This window comes from Kogia breviceps, chromosome 1 (assembly GCF_026419965.1).
Source record: "Kogia breviceps isolate mKogBre1 chromosome 1, mKogBre1 haplotype 1, whole genome shotgun sequence".
Lineage (NCBI taxonomy): Eukaryota > Metazoa > Chordata > Mammalia > Artiodactyla > Physeteridae > Kogia > Kogia breviceps.
The window spans coordinates 43,062,501-43,079,752 of record NC_081310.1 but is presented as its reverse complement, the minus strand read 5'-3'; the positions used below and the strand labels follow the sequence as shown (position 1 = coordinate 43,079,752).

At 35.8% G+C, this 17,252-nt stretch overlaps 1 protein-coding gene across 1 annotated transcript in view; it reads left to right on the top strand.

Annotated features, from left to right (window-relative positions):
• Window positions 1-17,252, top strand: part of CEP350 (centrosomal protein 350) — a 139,255-nt gene that overhangs the window by 22,209 nt on the left and 99,794 nt on the right. The window contains exons 8-12 of the mRNA XM_059056093.2: window positions 3,797-3,910; window positions 7,467-7,580; window positions 12,786-12,932; window positions 14,188-14,843; window positions 15,843-15,964. Of these exons, the coding sequence (XP_058912076.1) occupies window positions 3,797-3,910; window positions 7,467-7,580; window positions 12,786-12,932; window positions 14,188-14,843; window positions 15,843-15,964 (1,153 nt within the window). The remainder of the gene's footprint in view (window positions 1-3,796; window positions 3,911-7,466; window positions 7,581-12,785; window positions 12,933-14,187; window positions 14,844-15,842; window positions 15,965-17,252) is intronic.

The window sequence follows — 17,252 nt, the reverse complement described above, 5'->3', positions numbered from 1 at the left end:
ATAAAAATTAGTACAACTTTCAGAGAACTGAAAGAATATTGCTCTTATTCTGCCATTGTATTTGGATTATAATTAGGAATTCTTTCAGAAGTAATGTTTGAAAGATAATTCAGTCAGTGCCAGTTAATACTTGGTTATAGAATATTTTGGCACTGACATTTGGACCCTGTTGTTACCTTAACCTTCGAATTTTGACAAGGGTTTTCTCCATGTTTAAGAAAACAATATTTAAATCAGATTTCCACTGAGAAGATGCTTTTCAGAGAGAATTTCTGTTTTTGGCCCAACTCAAGTTTCTATATATGGTGGTTTTTAGGAGTTTGCATTTTTTTGTTCCTGAAACTATTTTCACAGGGTCACCCTTATAAAATTTTTAATAAAGAGTTGATTCATTGATGAGGTTACTCTGTGTTAGACTTTTGTCTTAAAATTCCTGCCATTCTGACCTTTCTTTTGTGGATATTTTTTGAAGTTCAGTTTTTAGTTTGGATAAATGTATGAAAATCAAAACATAGCCAAGATTTGTTTCTTCTGTTAATTTTAACAGAACAAATTTAACTATCTAAAGTTTGAGTAATTACCAGTTTTTTGTATTGTTTATTATGTTTTGCTAGTGCTATTTCTTGTGAATTAGATAAAAGATAGATAATTAGCATTTTATTCTACATAATTTGTGATAAAATTGTGGGTAGTTCCCTTAGTAAAATTCTTTCTTATCCTTCTAGTAGTTTGTGTGCCATGTAGTAATAATTGTCCACACTGTTGACAGAGCAGATAGCAAATGATGGGGTCAGAATGTTCTTGTTGGTTCTGAGATAGTGATTATCCAAAACTTTGGCTACACTTATATCAGACCCATTAAATACAGATTGTACCTTTAAGGTTTGTTCATTCTAGAAATCAAAGTTCTGAAATTCCAAAAGTTATTCCACTAAGGCAAAGTCAGGATGGTTGATTTGAATCTATATTTTATTTAATAATTTATAAAAACCTAAAAGTTAAAAAAGAGAACAACCTTAAATAACGAGAGTGAAAATCTTAAGTATAACTTCCTTTGAGTTGTGACTGGATTTAGTGTATTCCTTTTACTTACTAATTTTTAACATGGCTAATTTTCACATTAAAATATATTATGAATACAACTTTTGGGAGGCTAACTAATGACATGTAGTATACATTTCAGAAGTCATAACAATGTGGTTTCCAGTGTCCTGAGCAATGGATTTATTTTTTCCAACGGTGAAGAACTGGTTTTCTGCCAACTTTTTGTCAGTATAAATTAAAACCCTCTTAATATACTGTATGCTAAAGTGACATTTTAATTTCACTTGTTCAAATACATGATAAATTCACTTGGTTCACAATTCAGAAGATGAAAAGGATGTACATTGAAAAGCTCTTATCACTCTGGTGCTCCAACCACCTGGTCCCCTTTCTGGAGGTTACTTGTGTTAACAATTTGTGTATCATTCCAGAGATAATTTTCTCATATACAAATGAGAGAGCGAGGGTGTGTGTGTGTGTGTGTTTTCTTTCTCTTTTTATACAGTTGTTAGCATATGAAACCCCTTCTAAACTTTGTTTTTACATTTTTGTGTGTGTATGTTTAAAGTTTGAAGTAGTGAACACAGTGGCGTTTATGTAATTCCTCCTTATACTTAGTGGTTTGCATATCTTTTTCTTTCTGGTTTAAATGCCCAAGAAGGTTAAGAGCCTATTCTGGTCATCTGTATTTTATTTAGAGCTTAGTAGTGTCTTGGACACAAGTAAATGCACAGTATATTTTTTATTCTATTCAGTAAATTCAACTAGTAAGAAAAAATGTGCACAAAGAGAATAGAAATAAAAACTGGGGAACAGAAAGAGAAACTGATGTAGATATTGAAAGCTTCTTAAAGTTAACTTGTTAGTAAAGATCAAATATAAAGAAAAGCTCCCATAGAAATAAATGTTTCCTAAAGTGGAGAGAAGAAAAAATGATAGGGCTGAATGTAGAGAGATGGAATGAGGGTGAGAAATGTTGGGAGGGAGGTAGCTTTACAAGGAATTGCCACACTTTCTTGTTAGAAACTGTGGTTTGCAATAGACTGAACACTATGTTTATAAACATTTTCCTTATATAGCTATAGGCATAATTGTGTGTGCCCCATGCTACAAATGTCAGGTAAAATAAAGCTTATGCTGTTGTTCCTAAGAGCTGAATAGATTATTTTTTATTAGACATGTAATTAATTTACCAGTACATTTTATCTAACACTTCTAAAGTACTTTTATCAATTTTTGACTCCATTCTTTATATTGATTTAATTTTATAAAATATTTAATGGCGATTCTTTGGTAAGTGGAGCCCATTTGAAAGTATAAATCTTTTTACTACTCTGGTTATCATCCATATTTGATACTTTTTTTTTTTTGCAAAATAACATTCTAAGTTCTGTATATTTCTTAAAAGAGTAGTGATAAATTTGAAGTAGGAAATTAGAATGATAATTTCTCGGAAATAACACATGTGTAATGTTTGTTGAGAAATTGAACAGGTATGTTTTAAAGAACTGTTTTCCACACTTTGGCTGCATTTTGCCTATGTAGACAGCAGCTTGTCCATTTGTTCAGCCATAGGCAAAATCAGACAGATGATAGCAATTAATGTCTGTATTCAAAGAAAAGGAGAATGAGTAGCATTGTCTCTCTTTTAGTCTTGAAATGGGTAGTTTGTAGCTCTGATATCCATAATTTATGATTGCCATTCTTTTATCATTTAATTTAGTGCATCTCCATTTCTAGTCTTTTTGAACAAGTGTATATTGCTTTGTCTCACTGAAGCTTACTTCTTCCAAACAGTATTTGTTAACATATTATGTGGTAGCTAATGATGCATTCCTCTTTTGAAAGCTTATAAACCTTTTCAACATCATTAGTTATTAGGGATACATAAATCAAAACCACGGTGAGATACCATTTCACACCTACTAGGGTGGCTATAATAAAAAAGACAGACAATAACAAGTGTTGGTGAGGATATGGAGAAATTGGAACCCTCATACATTGCTTGTGAGAATGTAAAATGGTGCAGCTGCTTTAGAAAGCAGTTTGGCAGTTCCTCAAAAAGTTCAACATAGAGTTACCATATGACCCAGAAATTCCACTCCTAGGTGTAATACCCAAGGGAATTGAAAACATATATATATATATATATATATATATATATATATATATACACATATATATATATACATACACACACACGTGCATGAATGTTTATAGCAACGTTATTCATAATAGCCAAAAAGTAGAAACAACCCAAATGTTCATCAGCTGATGAATGGATAAGCAAATGTTGGTATATCTGTACAATGGAATATCATTCAACAATAAAAGAAATAAAGCTTCTGTATGTGTTATAAGGTGGATGAGCTTTGAAAACAAAATGCTGAGTGAAAGAAGCCAGACACAAAAGGCCACATATTGTGTGATTCTGTTTTTATGAAATGTCCAGAACAAGCAAATCCATAAAGATAGAAAATAGATTAGTAGTTGCCAGGGAATAGAGGGAATGGTGTGGGGAGTGACTGCTAATGGGCACAGGGTTACTTTTCAGGGTGATGAAATGCTCTGGAATTAGCTAGTGGTGACAGTTGTATAACTTTCTGAATATCCTAAAAACCAGGGAGTTGTACACTTTAAAAGAGTGAATTTTATAGTTTATTAATTTTATCTCACTTATAAAAGAGTATAACAAACAAAACTTTTAATGCAACTTTAATAAGACTGTTCTGTATTGTTGGTTATATATTAGGCTTCAATCCTTCAGAGACCAAGATTCGAACACCTGATGGGAAAGTGTGGCAGGAGGCTGAGTTTCAGAACATGAGTAGAGAACTGTATCGTGACTTAGCACTTCACTTTGCAGGTGAGTGTAGAGTGTTCCTAGGTTTTGAGTGTTTTATTATGCATACTGTCTAACATGCAGTACTTAAACATAAAGTTGTCACCAAACTAAAGATATTTCCCTTTTCTAACTGCATGGTATACTAAAGTAGTGATGGTGTCAGTTGTAAGGCTCTTTTAGCCTCTGGGCTCTGCTCCAGGGTTAAAATTAGCATACATAGCTGATGAGGCAGAAACTAAGCTTTTTTTTTTTTTTTTTGCGGTATGCAGGCCTCTCACTGTTGTGGCCTCTCCCGTTGCGGAGCACAGGCTCCAGATGTGCAGGCTCAGCGGCCATGGCTCACGGGCCCAGCCGCTCCGCGGCATGTGGGATCTTCCCAGACCAGGGCATGAACCTGTGTCCCCTGCATCGGCAGGCGGACTCTCAACCACTGCGCCACCAGGGAAGCCCTGGGCTATTTTTAAACTAAGGGTCTTTCTGAGCTGGGCTTGTCTGATTTGAACAAAACATAGTAGAGTCTAGTTGAAGTTTACTTCTACTAGACCTCTGAGATCTTTGCAATGGTCAGTAATGTGGCAGGCAGCAGATAAGATAACTAACATGAAGGCAAAATGCAGGGAGAGAAATGAACATTATAGGAAGGGAATAATGTTAGAGGATTGGAAGGAGGAACTTATGGAAGATTGGAAGAGGGAAATAGGAAGGTCATACTCGTAATGTTACTACTATTGAACACCTTGTATGATTCTGGGCAAGATGCCACTGGGTACTTAGTCTTCTGAATGTTTTACAGTTGAGGAAATGTAGGCCCAAGGAGTAATTTTCCCAAGGTTACATAAAGTTAAGAATTGAAGCCAAGGTTCAAAACCAAGTCTTTCTCACTCTAAAGCCTGAGATTTTTCTAGTAAGCCCCAGTGGAGATTTTTCTAGTAAATACTATGGCATTAACTGTCCAGTCCAATTTTCCTACTGTTACTGTTGGAACACTATTTTCAGAAATTTTTTTCCCATGTGGAGAGGAAATATAATAGTTAAGAGCAAAGATTTTGGAATCAGTTTACAAGGGTTCAAATTCTGGCTCTGCCACATATTAGCTATTTATGCTATCTATGTTACATAACCTCTCTTCCTTGGTTTTCTCATCTGTAAAATAGGAATAATAACTATATACTTCATAGAACAGTATCATTATAGACTAGTGGAATGATGTATGTCAAAAAACTCTTAAAGAGGTCTGTGCATTATAGTCTGCCTTCTCTTTTGATATGGTGGGTGAACTCTGCCTGGGCTCCTATCTTAAACAAACCCATCTACTCGTGTTTTATATTCCATTTGCTCTTGTGTATTGCAGGACATTACTTCAACCTTGTTTTCTTTCTTTTGTATCATCAAGTTTTCCCTCTCTACGAGGTCATGCCCATCAACATACTGTTTGATAACATGCTGTTATCTCAACCATCATAAAAGAACCCCTCTTTTGGCCCTACTCTTTAGCAACTACCTTGTTTCTCTTCTTTTACTTACAGCATAACTTCAGAAAGTTGCCTTATCTTCATTGTCTCCAATTTTTCTCTGTTTTACTCTTGAAACCTTTCTGTTAGGTTTTTGCTCCTACATGTCTGTGGACTGCTGTTATCAAGGTCATCAGTGACTTCCACACTTCCACATTGCTAAATCCAATGTTTAATTCACATTTGTCATCCTACTTGATCTCTCAGCATCATTGGACATCACTGATCACTTCTTCCTTGAAATTCTTCACTTGTCATCTGTCTAGGATATCATAAGTGTTTAGTTTTCCTCCTAAGTCTAGCTGCTCCTTTTTAGTTGTTTTTTTCCTAATTGACTCTGTGATCTCTGAACATCAGCATATCCTGGTCTCAGTGCTTGGATCTGTACTCTTTTCTTTATTTTTCTTTTCTTTTTTCTTTTTCTTTTCTCTTCTTTACTCCTCCACCCCTTTCTTTTTCCTTTTCTGTTTTTTAAACTTTTTGTTTATCTATGTACAAACTAGGCAAGCTCATCTAGTCTCAGGGCTTTAAATATGCTCTGTTGCTGATGATTCCCAAATTTATGTCTCTGGCCAGACTTTTCTGAACTCATATTGATATCCAACTGCTAACTCTGCACCTTTCCCTGGATGCATAATAGATTTCTTAAGCTTAATATATCCAAAAATAGAGCTAGCTAACTAAATGGGGTCATGGTACACCCCTTAAACTTATTCCTGTGGTAGTCTCTGCATTTTAGTTAATCTTATCTTTCTGATTGTTCAGGCATCAAATCTTGAGTCATCCTTGATCACTCTATTTCTCTCACACCTTATATCTAACATTGTCTGAAATATAACCACTTTCCCCTACCACCTAGGTCTAAGCCCTCCACCATCAGTCTCTTGGTTGGATTACTGCAGTAGCTTTCTAACTGGTTACCCTGCTTCTGCCCTTCTTCTAATGGGTCTGTTTTCATCGCAGCTGTGAGAGTAACCTTGTTAAAATTTAATTTAGGTCATATCCCTCCTTTGCTCAAAAATTTCTGAATTTCTTACAATGAGCTATAAAGCCCTACATGATCTTGCTCTCGGTTATGTCTCTTGACCCTAATTCTTACTACTCTTCTCTTTGTTCACTTCATTCACACTGGCTTCCTTGCTGTTTCTTAGACACTAAGTATGCTCCTGCCTCAGGGCCTTTGACTCACATTTACTTCTTCTTTGCCCAGAATGCAGAGCTCTATATGTATTTTAAAGTACATTTATCCAGATCTGTGATTGAGATTAATTTTCAAATTTATATGTTCAGTTTATTTCCCCAGATTGGAATTTAAAAATTAGTAGTGGGCTTCCCTGGTGGCGCAGTGGTTGAGATTCCGCCTGCCAATGCAGGGGACCGCGGGTTCGTGCCCCGGTCTGGGAAGATCCCACATGCCGCGGAGCGGCTGGGCCCATGAGCCATGGCCGCTGAGCCTGGGCGTCCGGGGCCTGTGCTCCGCAACGGGAGAGGCCACAACAGTGAGAGGCCCGCATACCGCAAAAAAAAAAAAAAAAAAAAAAAAAAATTAGTGAGTAGTAATTTGTGTGTGTGTGTGTGTGTGTGTGAAATACCTTGACATGTTTCACTGGCATAATCATAAAAGGGCCTAATTTAGGAATACTGAGTATCTTATAAAGCTTTACTCTAGAAGGTCATGAATGTCTCAGTTAAGTAGGAATTTTTAAATGAAAAGGAGTCTGTGAAAGTGCTCACCTCTGAGATTCTATAAATGCTATGATCTAGCTTGGGAAGCATTACTGTTGCAGCATCTTCTAGTTTGTGAAAGCGAGGTGAATTTCTCAAGGGTTTCCTGAAAAAAATAACAAAGAATTGGAACCTAACAGTGGAGTAATGGTAATCTCTAGACTTTGCTGTAAGAGGACTTGGCATTGTAGCCTTTGGGTCAAAGAAATAGCATCAGTGAAGGTTTCTCTCTCTCTCTCCCTGAATCATATACTTTATACAGATTTTTCATACTCGGGGGGAGGATGAGTGTGTAGGTAGCAATCGTTATAATATTTGCTATATATGTTTCTGCTTTTCAGATGATAGCTCTATGAAAGAAAAACCTGCTGAAAAAAGTAAGGAGAAGAAAGTGGTCAAGCCAGTACGAAAAGTCCAAAAGGTAGCACAGTTATCGAGTCCAGAATGCAAAACAGGTTGGTTTTCTCAATATCAGGCCCATCCTAAAGTCACATATTAGTGAAATGGTGTCTACACGGAAATAAATGTTCTCATTATTCGACACATGCAAAAATTCAGTATATTTTATGTATTATTATTTTGTATATGTGCGTTTGATTGAGGTATAATTGACATAGAGTAAGTTATACATATTTAGAATGTATAGTGTGATAAATCTTCATGTATGTATATACTCACCAAACCATATATTCACCATGATACTGAACAATGCCCCCCTCCCAATTTTTTTCTATCATTATTTTTAATAGAAATTAACCAGATTAAAGGTAATGATTTTTATGTAGTGAACTTCTATATACAAAGGGATGGCTTATGACTGTAGCTAAGTTCCTTCACTCATTCTCATAAGAGAATAAATGTTGCACAAGCAAAGTCTGGCAGTCCATGCTAGTAGTGATCAGGCTGGACTCTGAATAAATCAGGAAGGGGGAAAAAGAGAATTCCCTAGTTCCATAGTGATTAACGTTTCAGGCTTGATCCAGATTGCCTGGGATTTATAACCTGGCTCTGTCATGTCTAGCTTTGTTCCTTTGGTAAATAAGTTAATTTTGGTGTCCTTTAGTTTCCCCGTATGTAAATGGGAAAGCAGTAGTTACTTCTCTCATAGGTTGTTGTGAGAACTAAAATAGTTAATACCAAAAGTACTCAATATAGTACCTGACACATGGTAAGCACTCAATTGTTAGGTGTAATTCCACTACTACTGATTATTATTATTACTAGCTATATTGAAAATGGCTATTTAGTATGTCATATTTAAGTCAATGAGTAATTTGGGACAAGTGGAGAAAGTTGGGAACTTGTCACTTTCAGTTTGGAGACATTCAAACATTCATTCATTACACAAATAGTTTTGAGCACTTCCTATATGTGAGCCATTGGGGTATTCTAAGCTTAGGCAATACAGTGGTATGGAGGATGCACATAGCCCCTGCCCTCTTGGAACTTATAATCTTTTTTTTTTTTTTTTTTTTTTTTGCGGTACGCGGGCCTCTCACTGTTTTGGCCTCTTCTGTTGCTGAGCACAGGCTCCGGATGCACAGGCTCAGCGGCCATGGCTCACGGGCCTATCTGCACTGTGGCATGTCGGATCTTCCCGGACCTGGGGACGAACCCTTGTCTCCTGCATCAGCAGGCGGATTCTCAACCACTGCGCCACCAGGGGAGCCCGGAACTTATAATCTTGTCAGGGAAAGAGTAGATATGTAGTTACAGTAAAGAGTAATGAATGTAGGATAGGGAACTTACGAAGTCTTATGGGAACATGGAATAGGAGTGTCGGGACAGTGGTTTCTGACCAGGTGCTTGTTTTTCTGGTCATAGACTAATCAGAAGAGTGGCAAATAACTTACTTAGTGACACCCATTGTTAACTGTAGATGTCATACAAGAATGACCCTGGCTGTATACTAATAAAAAAATAAAATTTTAGGGCTTCCCTGGTGGTGCAGTGGTTGAGAGTCCGCCTGCCGATGCAGGGGACGCGGGTTCGTGCCCCGGTCCGGGAAGATCCCACATGCCGCGGAGCGGCTGGGCCCTGTGAGCCATGGCCGCTGAGCCTGCGCGTCCGGAGCCTGTGCTTCGCAGCGGGAGAGGCCACAACAGTAAGAGGCCCGCATATCACAAAAAAAAATAAAAATAAAAAAATTTAAAAAAAAAATTTTATAGGAACATGAATTATCTGAATGTAAACTACACAAATTCTTACATTAAAAAAAATATAACAAAGTATTTTTCATGTGATATTAGTTGTCAGGGGCATAGTTTGAAATGAAGCACTGGGACAACTATAACTTGCAAATACTGATCTTGTATTTATCCAGTTTTGTGGTGGGCTAATTCCCATGTGTGTGCTGTGGCAGTGACCAAGACAGAGAGTCATTAAAGCTGTATTAAGAGTTTATCTATAGTGAAAGTACTCTTTTTCTACCAATGACTGCATGAGACTATTCCAGAAAGCCAGAATTCAGAAATAACCACCCAGAATATTTGGAAGCCAACATTTATAAATAGCTACCCAGTATATTCGTGGTTGCTTGCTCTTGATTCAGAAAATTAAGCTGAAATTGAAGAGGAGCCTGCTCTCTCATTTTGCTTAAGAACATAAAGTTTCTTTTTTTTTTTTTGCAAAATGAAACAAAAAGTTTGTTTTCTGCATTCTGTAAATTACAAAGGCACAACGCTAAACTACAGCATGTAACTTTTCAATATTTAACCAGAGCAGTTGTAATAAATATGCATCCTGAAACAAGAAAAAAGACTACACTTTGTTAGGCGTCCTACCCTCCGCAGCATTTCTGCGCGGGGGCGGGGCCGGGGCCGGGGGCGGGGGAGGGAGAGGAGGGGGTGGTTTTGTGTTTTCTTAAGTGCTGTGAGGGAAAGTCCTTTCACATAAAGTTTCTGTATAAATAGATGGAGCAATAGACTTAAAACCTTTTAAATGTTTTAGATAGACCGATTAAGGTTAATAACAAGGTACAAAAACATTTCTAAAATAAATAGCACACATTTATAATTCATGTTTTTTAATAATAGATGTTTTCATTAAATGTATACTTCCACTTAAACTCTCAAATGAAACTCTAAATGGTATTTTTTAAAAATTATAAATCAATAAAATAATATCACAGAAAGCTTAGAAAATAGAAGACAGATTAAAAACCACTGCCCTTACTTAAAGTACTAGTATTATTTTGTGTATTTCCTTACAGTAATTTAAAGATCAGTAGTAGGTGATTGTAGCCGTTGTATCCATAAAATTTTATCTTTTTCTCTTAGCATCTTAGGACAAGAACATTTCTGTTATTTCCTGTAGAAATTGTAATTTGAAGTGGCCACACAGTACCCCTTATACCAGAAACATAGTTTAACTATCTACCATTCAATATTTAGGTTACTTCTGATATTATAAAAAATTATACAGTGAACATTTTCATTTATTTTTTTTCTTTCTGTTGGGTACATTTCTATTACTTGGATTATTTGATCAAGGAAAATGAGCACTTTGACATATAATACTATTTTTTCTTTTTTTTAGAGAAACTATATCCATGATATTTCAACAATCATGGTATAAGTATGATTTTTATAAGAGTGATTTTTATTGTAATTTTACCAGCTTTGGCTATGAATATAAAAGTATTTTCTTCTAATTTAATTAGGTTTAAAGCGCTACTTCATTATTTTCATTTCCATTACATTTCTTATATTGCTTTGCATTTAAACACTTTTACATATTTATTTCAGTTTTTTAAAATGGTTTATATTTTGTAAATGGTCTTTCACGTCATTTTTTGTTTTTTATGTTACCGTCTGTTTTGAAATAATGGTCTAATGTTCATTTTTTTACAATCTGAAGCTAATAAATGAAATTTTTTTCACTTGGTAAACAGCTATATTTATTGTAATATACTTTTATTTTATGAACTTTTATAACGAGGGCAATTTAAAGTGTTGATGATATTTGCTTTTTGAATTGTTTTATGCATTAAAAAGTAGCGTGTAGTTTTGTTATATATCTGTAAAATATAATGTGAAATTCCCTGTAGTACCATCCCCTTTAAAGGTAATCACTGTTAACTATTTGTTATACATTTCCTTAAATTTTTTTTCTATGCTTAGCTTAAGTCATTTGTTCATTCAGCAGACATTCCGCAGACACATTTTACTATGTGTCAGGTACTGTGCTAGTTTTGGTAAACCAAACACTTATTATAGTTAAGACATATTTTTGTTCTGTGCCAAATTGTTAGATTCAGTGCCCTGGTTCTTGAGCTTTCAGAAATCATTAGTATTTGGTACTTAACTTTCAAAGCATTTTACACTTAATATTTGAGATGTGTGGGTAAGTCAAGATTTAAACAAACTGTTCATTAATTTTGGAGACTTAAGTTTAAAAATAAAATTAGATTGTAAACCTTTTGACTTTGGTGTAAGATAAGCAAAAGATTAATTACAAATATGTGTATGGTGGAGTAAGATGTACTTTTTTCTTTTTACATCTTTATTGGAGTATAATTGCTTTATGATGCTGTGTTACTTTCTGCTGTATAACAAAGTGAAGCAGCTATATGTATACATATATCCCCATATCACCTTCCTCTTGAGCCTCCCCTATCCCACCCCTCTAGGTGGTCACAAAGCACCAAGCTGATCTCCTTGTGCTATACAGCTGCTTCCCACTAGCTGTCTGTTTTACATTTGGTAGTGTATATATGTCAGTGCTACTCTCTCACTTCATCCCAGCTTCCCCCCGGCCCCATGTCCTCAAGTCCATTCTCTACTTCTGCGTCTTTATTTCCGTCCTGCCCCTAGGTTCATCAGAACCATTTTTTTTTTAGATTCCATATATATGTGTTATATGTGTATGGTATTTGTTTTTCTCTTTCTGACTTACTTCACTCTGTTTAACAGGCTTTAGGTACATCTACCTCACTATAAATAATTCAATTTCATTTCTTTTTATGGCTGAGTAATATTCCATTGTATATATATATGTGCCACATCCTCTTTATCCATTCATCTGTCGATGGACACTTAGGTTGCTTCCATGTCCTGGCTGTTGTAAATAGAGCAGCAGTGAACATTGTGGTACATATCTATTTTTGAATTACGGTTTTCTCAGGATATATATGCCCAGTAGTGGGATTGCTGTGTCATATGATAGTTCTATTTTTAGTTTTTTAAGGAACCTCCATACTGTTCTCCACAGTGGCTGTATCAATTTACATTCCCACCAACAGTGCAAGAGGATTCCCTTTTCTCCACACCCTCTCCAGCATTTATTGTTTGGAGATTTTTTTTTTTTTTTTTTTTTTTTTTTTTTTTTTTGCGGTATGCGGGCCTCTCACTGTTGTGGCCTCTCCCGTTGCGGAGCACAGGCTCCGGACGCGCAGGCCTAGCGGCCATGGCTCACGGGCTTAGTTGCTCCGCGGCATGTGGGGTCTTCCCGGGCCAGGGCACGAACCCGTGTCTCCTGCATCGGCAGGCGGATTCTCAACCACTGCGCCACCAGGGAAGCCCTGGAGATTTTTTAAGATGTACTTCTGAGAGCTAAAATTTAAGTTGCAAATTCAATCCTATATATATATATATATATATATATGTATATATATATATATATATATATGTTTCTTTGGTTTTTTTTTTTTTTTTTCTTAGGTAGCAGTCATCTGATAAGTACAACTTCTTGGCGAGATGGACAAAAATTAGTAAAGAAAATTCTGGGACCTGCACCTAGAATAGAGCAAAAAGAGCGAAGAATAGCATCAAGTGATAGAAGTGGAAGAGAAAGAACTACTAAATCTGGTGAGTAATTAAATTAGTAAATTAAATTACTCAACCATTAAAATTGTTGAGCAAAGCAATTAAAAGTTGCTTTTGTAAGTACTTTGAGAGGTCAAAATACTCTTTTAAGAATGCTCTTAAGACTTTGCATTATAATTGTGAATGTAGCTCGAAAAAGAAGAAATTGGGCTTATCTCTGTATAATTTCCATATATAGATGTTATGATGATCTTTATTAAGAATTCTGTTCATGTTATATTAATTACATTTAGCTGTCATTATGAATAAATAGCAAAGCATCATGTAATAAAATCTTATTAGACCTTTAGGGACCTTTAGAGAATCAAGTCCAATCTGTCTTATCTCCACGGACATAAACACAGGTAGACATTCACAAGGTTGGATTTTTGTTGTTGTTGTTTGACAGATTAGGAAACAGGCTCTGAGAGAGAAGTGAGTTTTCTCAAGGATGTACAGTCAGTGGGTGACAAAATTTGATCTGGATCCACAGGTCTTTAGTTTGACCCTCAAGTCCATTGCTATTTTCTTTTTGAAACATCTTGAGTGCCATTTGAAATAACTACTTTTTCACTAATGAACACTAATTTTGGGAAATGAAATATAAATACCTGCAAGCCCGCTTTCCTTTTCAATGGCAAAAATTTGCCTGAATTTGAGCTTCTGAAATGGATTCAGTAAGAGATGCAATTTGGTATATAGAAGTCAATATATATTTTGTGTTTGTTCCTCTTCACTTTCATCTAGCTTATAAATAAACTCACACTGTCCTTAGCCTAAATTTAAGCCACATCAACAAACATTTAGATGATAAAATGATTGTTTTTCTATATATTTAATTTTTTCTGTTATTCATGGGAGAGTTGTGGCAGCCTATAACATTGTCAGTTTTTTAACAACTATTTGAGGGTTTGGTGAGGGAGAGAAATAGTAACATTAAATATGCATATGGGAGAGAAATAGTAATTCTCTATTCATAGTAATAGTTAAATATTCATATCAACAGCAAGATATGTCCTTATTTCAGAAATATTAAAAGATGCACTTTTAAAATAAAAATGCCAAGGAAGTATAGTTTCTAAGAGTATTGAAATTCTTCTCTTACTGTTTTTCTTTCCTTCTAAAATATTCCTTAGAAGACTTTATAGGATATTTGAATTTGAGTTTAAAGTGAAATTCCTAATTTTCTCCTTAGTGTGATAAATCTTAGGAATGAATATAGAATTTTAATACATCACTAACAGTTCATACTTTGTAGGGGGTCATATTGGAAGAGCAGAATCGGATCCCAGATTGGATGTTTCACATAGACATCTTCCACGAAACTCAGAACGTTCAAGAAGTAGAGCTCGGTCAGAAAATAATGTAAAGAAATTAGTTCCATCTCTACCAGATAATAAACAGGAGGAAAATGCTGCCTTAAATAAGGACTTTTTACCTGTTGAAATTCGTGGAATTCTTGATGACCTACAGCTGGATTCAGCAGCTCAGGCTGCAAGGCAAGAGACAGGAGAGTTACAGAATCAGAAGCCATCAACATCAATACAAGCTCCTAGGAGTCATAGCCCAATAAAAAGAAAACCTGACAAAATAACAGCTAATGAAGATCCCCCTGTTATTTCCAAAAAGCGACACTATGATACAGATGAGGTACGACAGTACATTGTTAGACAGCAGGAGGAAAGGAAGAGAAAGCAAAATGAGGAGAAGAAGGCTCAAAAGGAGGCCACGGAACAGAAGAACAAACGATTACAGGAGCTCTACCGGAAACAAAAAGAAGCCTTTACTAAAGTGAAAAATGTGCCTCCTTCTGAGCCATCAGCAAATAGGCGACTGCAAGAAACTTACTCCAAATTGCTTCTAGAAAAGTCATTGCTTGAAGAGCCAACTCATCAACATATGCAGGAAACACAGGTAATAGTGACAGAAATACAAAGGGAAGTAATTCACGGTTAGGAAAAACTTACTTGCTATACTATTTAAAAATTACTCACCATTCCTAATATTCAGACATATGCTCAGACAGTATTTATAATAATGATGGCCTTTCATGAAGTTTATTCTAGATAAATACGATTGAAAATAAGTGCTCAGTTAGTTTCCTAGAGTGATTGTTACTGATCTGTCTCATCACTGCTGTTAGTTATATCCTTGCCTAGTTTTTACCGTATTACTGAGCAAAGTTAGACTGTATTTTTGTTTGTTTGTTTGTTTGTTTGTTTTTGTGGTATGCGGGCCTCTCACTGTTGTGGCCTCTCCCGTTGCGGGGCACAGGCTCCGGATGCGCAGGCTCAGCGGCCATGGCTCACGGGCCCAGCCGCTCCGTGGCATGTGGGATCTTCCCGGACCGGGGCACGAACCCGTATCCCCTGCATCGGCAGGCGGATTCTCAACCACTGCGCCACCAGGGAAGCCCTAGACTGTATTAATAATGAAAAGCCTAGTTTTGTTATCTGTGTTGAAATTAGAGACTATCCTACTTTAGTGTGCTAATTTTATGACTATTGCTATTGTTTTTAAGGATAAGAATAACATTTGAGTCTGTACCATATACCACATACTGTTTTAAATGTTTTACATGCTTAAGTTTCAGTAAATTCTCATAACCCTGAGAATGGTAGGTACTACTAGTATTTCCACTTATTAGGTGAAAAAACTGAGGTTTAGAAAGAGTATTATTTCCTCTGAATTATGCAGTGTTAGGTGCCTTTGTTGGATTTCAGGTGCAATTTTGCTGTTAACTGTAATGGCTGCTTTGGAGACAAACTAAATTCGAATTGGTTTTATTTGAGAAAAAAGCTCCTGCATTTCATGATCTTTGTAAAGTTGAAGCAACTTAATATTTATCTTTTGTGCTCCTTGAATACATCTTTATGATGGGAGTCAGATAACTTTGATGTCCTTTTTTCTTAGACCAGACCAGGGTATCAGCCATCTGGAGAATCTGACAAAGAGAACAAAGTGCAGGAACGTCCCCCAAGTGCATCTTCCAGTAGTGACATGTCTCTGTCAGAACCTCCACAGCCTCTTGCAAGGTAAAAAGGGGAGAATGAAAGATGATTAAGGTTCTTTCTTTCCACAATATTAGTTTAGTGGTCTATGCTCAGTGAATCTTATTGATTGACCTTCTTGTGAAGAAGAGGTTTATTTAGAAATTGGTTAATATCTTCTGATGGATACTTAAGCATGGTATACATCTATGCTTACTGCATGCTCTATTCTATTGTTCAACTCTTGCCTGTTCTTTAATATCTGGTGTAAATATCAGTTCCTCCTGGGGATCACCTGCAGTTGGAAGCACTCTTGCCTTCTCTGACGTAAACACAGGTAAATGTTTGTTGGATAAATGAATCACAGTGAAATTAATATTTTTAAGTATGTTGAATATTTTTCAAAAGCCATTTCTGTATCTATAACTATTCAAAATTTCTTCATATGACTCTTATATCAACATATCTTACCTCTCAAAAACTATATTTGGATATGCATATGAACACATGGAGAAGGACTAAAAAGAGATTTGATTTGAATGCAGATTGGTGAACGAGGGCTATTCTACCTTAAATTAAGAAAAAAAAATTTTTTTTGCTGTAAAGTGTGCAGTAAAGTAAAAAGAAAAAAATAACAAAAAAGCCCTATTTGTCCATGCAAGTTAAGATGATTACATAGTTTCAGATTACATGGTTATAAGTTATACTTTGAAATAACTGTTTTGGGAATAAAAATCAAGTCATTTAACCAGTTTTGGGTTAATACATATGATCCTCTCACCCCCCTTGCTGCCCCCCTCACCTCCCAAGAGAATAATAATATTGATAAAAATAGCTAACATTTATTGTTTGTTACATTTCAGGCTCTGATCTAAGTACTTTGCCTATATCATTTTATGTAATCCTTGTAGTTCTTTGAGTTCTCTCAGTTAGTTTATGCTTAAAAGCACAACATTTCTTTTCCTTGACCTTCATGTTCCATCATTCTGCATTAGCTACCTGGAAAACTCCAAATTACCTATCTGACCTTGAAGACCTTGAAGATCTAGCTCAAAAGTCAGTTTCCTTGGCTATCAGAGTTCATTGTTCCCTATCTATACCCTATTGAACTTTATATATCTTTATATTAGTACTTAACGACATCGTGTTTAGCTGTTTATTAGTCTCTCATCCCTGCTAGATCTTCTGAAACTGAAGAGTAAGGATTAGGTCATAACTGGATTAAATCTTTCCATTTTTGTGTACTGCTATTCCTCTACCATCAACATAGAGCCTGCCACAAAATTGTCATTCTAAATAACTTGAATTTAAAGATCTTGGGTTTTTACTCAGC